This window comes from Triticum aestivum, chromosome 7B, assembly GCF_018294505.1.
Source record: "Triticum aestivum cultivar Chinese Spring chromosome 7B, IWGSC CS RefSeq v2.1, whole genome shotgun sequence".
Lineage (NCBI taxonomy): Eukaryota > Viridiplantae > Streptophyta > Magnoliopsida > Poales > Poaceae > Triticum > Triticum aestivum.
The window spans coordinates 617,989,445-617,993,555 of record NC_057813.1 but is presented as its reverse complement, the minus strand read 5'-3'; the positions used below and the strand labels follow the sequence as shown (position 1 = coordinate 617,993,555).

General features: G+C 45.3%; 1 protein-coding gene across 1 annotated transcript; it reads left to right on the top strand.

Annotated features, from left to right (window-relative positions):
* Window positions 1–1,316: 1,316 nt before the first annotated feature.
* Window positions 1,317–3,704, top strand: LOC123161160 (putative protein FAR1-RELATED SEQUENCE 10). The gene is made up of 4 exons (XM_044579006.1): window positions 1,317–1,580; window positions 1,703–1,885; window positions 2,363–2,627; window positions 2,727–3,704. The coding sequence occupies exons 1-4, from the start codon at window positions 1,540–1,542 to the stop codon at window positions 3,021–3,023; spliced, it is 786 nt and encodes a 261-aa protein (XP_044434941.1). The 5' UTR covers window positions 1,317–1,539; the 3' UTR covers window positions 3,024–3,704.
* Window positions 3,705–4,111: the final 407 nt, after the last annotated feature.

The following is a 4,111-nucleotide window of genomic DNA, read 5'->3' as shown; positions in this document are numbered from 1 at the left end:
TATGAAATAAGATAGTAGATATCATATTAGTAGTAGATGTGGTGAGATGCACCGCTCTTGACAATTGCAACACTTGTGGTAGCAGTCTGGTAGTACCAAGCCTATTCCACTGCACCCTCCCGTGTCTTCTCCAGCAGTCAACACACGGTGAATCGACAAAACCTCCTCTCATCACGGTGCGCTCATCCATCTCTTTGGAAAATATGTACAAAATTGACAACATCTTAGGATCGTTAGAAATATAAGAAACAACCTAGACTATAAGTTAATTTCAGAAATGATCACTCAGAAAGGACTGAATGTGTACAAAATTGACACAAACACATGCTTTAAATATGAGAAACATTATCTAAAACATGTGTCCAGCAACCCAACACAAATATATTTCCCCATGCATCACTCATATATCCATCAATGATAGCTTCCTCAAGCAAGTCACAAAACCAAGTTTCCAAGTTAGGGACATCATCAAGGCATGGAAGTGCTTGTGGTCGCCAAGGTACCTAGTTGAATAAAGTATGTGGCCAAAAACATCCCATGGCTAGCACAATACATGTGAAGTACAAAAAATAACATGTTGATACGTACGTATGGGCCAGTTCTTTTGGTGGCTTCTAGAATAAGTTGCAACCTATCCAACTTATTCTAGAAGCCCAACCAAATTTAGTTTTTTAGAAGCCTAATAGTTAAGACTTAACTAGTTGGCTTCTAATAAAAAAAATGGTTGGGCTTCTAGAATAAGCTGGGTATGGGGCAGCTTATTCTGGAAACTCAAAAAAGCTAGCAAAAGAACTGGCCCAAGTGCTAGTGTCTCGAAGATATGCAGCACCACCACAGCCGCCTCGTGAGGCCAAATTCACTCTTTTGACCCTCCTACGAAAGTTGAGCAAGATCTAACCCTACTTTAAAAGAAAATTACTACCGTTGTACAAGCTGGCGGTAGGGTAAGATGGGCTATCACCATAGTCAATGGAGGTAGCCATTGGTCAATGTTAAGACGGCGTTTGCTCGTGGCAAAATCCTAGCCAAAGTCGGCGGTGGCCTATGATAGCCTCCCGCCAAAGCCGTTGGCGGTAGCTATCTAGCTTCCCGTACATGCAAAGGAATACATCCACATGCCTGCTTACTTGCTTCTGTGTACTACTCCTGGAGATGAGCAAACGTCAAGTCGCTGTCCCCCCATGCTCTATCGCTAGTGATAGGTGGTAGGGGGCTTAGGCGTATTGGTTTGGAACAAATGTTTCGTGCTTTTGAGGCTGGACCAGCGAACAGCGCGATAGCTCGTTTGGTGCATTTGCAAGTTCACGTGACCCAAGTGGTGGGACAGCTTGTCCACACCAAACTGTTCAGCTATTCATTAATCAAAAGCAGGGTTGGTCCGTCGGTGATGACCCAGGTCGAAGCGACGACTGCTGCTCCTCTGTCCAGCTCGTCTTCTTCCTCGGGGTCGAGACTGAGCGACCAAGATCCAAGCGACGCCTGCTGCTCTTCTCTACACCTCCTCTTCTTCCTCCGGATCGAGAGCTTGGATAGGGCTCCATGGACCTGTTCGTGCCGCAGGAGGGCGATTCAGAAAAGAGGTAATTAAACTGCAACTTAATCTCCCTCTAGGCGAAGGTTTGATTAGATCCGCTTGTTTATTGGATGCAGTCGCTGCGGATTGCTAAGATTACTTGGTCCCCTTTTTTGCACGCAAGATTAGCCATGGGCAGATGGAGGGTGCTGATGTTGCGCGCCCTATAGAGTCCCAGGCATCTATCAGCGTCGCCGAGGGCGACATCAGCCGTGCCGGAGACCTCTGCAGCGGCGGCGGAAATGCTGGATCTGTAGGCGAGGGCCCGCTTTTGCAAGTGTGCTCAGAGGCTACCAGCGGATGGACACGCAGGTATTAGTAATCAATTTCTTTTGATTATCTCCTTGGCTATATGCTTGGATGTCAGGCTCGCCACCTGTATGATATGTAGGAATTTACGGTCGATTCATCTAGTTCCTAAATTTTAGCCAGGGTGTTCGGTCTCGAAGTGTACAAAGTTTTTGTATACTGATGAAAATGTTTATATTAGCATCATGGTTGTAGTCATCAGGCAAAGGACATTTATTTTGGTGTGTTCAACTTATGTAATTGAAACGGACGTAAGAAAAGGGAGTGGGTTGGATAATGGACTAATCCATTTTATGGTGGCTCTTTTCGTTGTGGCAATATCGGATAGTGGTCATTCAATTTAATTACCAATTTTGTTGTCTTTGGAGCACCAGAGGACAAGTTTTCACTCTGTTATGGAAATGTCACATACGGTAGTTGAAGCTGATTTGATTTTCCAATTACGTGCGAATAACTAAACTTGTAATTGTACCATGACAGAGTAAGGATCAGGAAAGCCCATGCGGAGCGAGAGCTAAATCCTAACCGGAAAAGTGCTCTTGAACTATCGATGAGGGCGTTCATAAGTAAACGAGATGGCAATGTAGTCAACCCAGCAGTCGGCACTTCATTTGATTCACTGGATGAGGCGTATCAATTCTACAATTTGTATTCGTGGGAGGCTGGATTTGGCATAAGGTATTCGAAAAGCAGGCTAAATGTGGAGAGGATGAAGTGCATGCAGGAGATTGTATGTGGATGCGCGGTGCGTTTTTTTAATATTTCTGTCAGTGAGCAAAAAACATGAGTACTATGCGATCAAAACATGATTGGTACTGACAATTGATTCCATGTCCATTGGCAGGGTAAACCGGAAAGGGAGAATACAAGATCAACTAGGTGCGGCTGTGCTGCCAGGATTAAGCTAGTGAGGTCGGATGACAATGGATGGTATATTTCAGAGCACGGGCCTCTTCACAACCACTCTCTCTCGAGTACTTGTGGCGAGAAAATGCACTGGCCTTCACACAGGCTCATTGATCGCTACACTAAAGATCTTGTTAGGCAGCTGAGAGAAAACAATGTTAGCCTTGGAAAAGTTTTTGCCTCTCTGGTGCGTGGGTGGGTGGGAGGAGGATTGTTGGAGAAGATGAGGCAGTAATTGCGTGAGATGACTAGTCCCCCCGGATAGAATTGATATGTGGTGGGCCCTCACGCAACTTTTTGCACGTCGAGACGTGACGAAAACAGTGAGATGGCAGCTGCTCCATCCGGCCCATCACGAATCTGGGCATCCACGGACCTAACCAACAAACTACACGGTCTAGCTGCTAAAAACAAATTACGTGTTTAATTACCGAGGCACAAAAACATGGTGGGAAAACATGTCCAAAATGGTGCCATAATTGTGATTAAAGTACGATAGTTCGCGGGATATTGTCATTTTCCAACCGCGAACTCCTTTGATTTACTACAACATAGAGTCGTTGACAATCCACAGCCGGTGCTCTTTGATTTGATTTGGTCCATCTCACGCTAATGTGCTGTTAATGAAGGACTATCTATACAAAACAGAAGCATGACAGTGACGGGGGTCACGTGCAAGGGCGAAATACTGTCCACATGGGCGACTCTCTTTTTGCTGCATGCGCATGCTCGACTGTACCTGGTACATCAACACAGAGCTAGATTCTGTCGCTACAACGCCCTCGCTGGCAACCAGAATACGTGGGCGGGAATGGTCTACGGGGGGGACAGCTCCCGCAAATACTGTGATGAAGCTGGCCATTGTGTAAAACAGACGGACTGGATAAAGTCCTCATAGTGCTCGTCCATCGTTCGGCATTTTCGTAGTGCATCCCTCTTATAGAGTGTATCATCGAATGTTACACCAAGTATATGCATCTCACGTGTACATCTCATTGATCGCATATCAATTCCAAGTATATCCCATATATGCATGATGCCGACGGCAAAATCGCATACAAAAGTGTAGTCAACAAGTATGTGTACCTCACTTGTACAATCTTTTTGATCGTATAGATTGCATGGATATCCCATATATGCATGATGCATGTGGCAAAACAGCATGCAGAAACGTAGATACTTGATTCTTCCGATGATACTCAAGTACAAGAGGCGATGCACCATGGCAGAAGCAAGCAAATAGGCTGGTGGATGTATTTCTGGAGATCTTGCACGTACGTACATGAAGCTTGCTTACAATGATTCACTAGCATAAAAGGCACT

What these genes read in the sequence shown, in the direction of transcription:
- LOC123161160 (XM_044579006.1), top strand. Translation starts at nt 1,540, where the DNA reads ATGGACCTGTTCGTGCCGCAGGAGGGCGATTCAGAAAAGAG. An exon ending in ACCAGCGGATGGACACGCAG is followed by an intron (nt 1,886 to 2,362) that starts GTATTAGTAATC and finishes GTACCATGACAG; the next exon opens with AGTAAGGATCAGGAAAGCCC. An exon ending in AGATTGTATGTGGATGCGCG is followed by an intron (nt 2,628 to 2,726) that starts GTGCGTTTTTTT and finishes GTCCATTGGCAG; the next exon opens with GGTAAACCGGAAAGGGAGAA.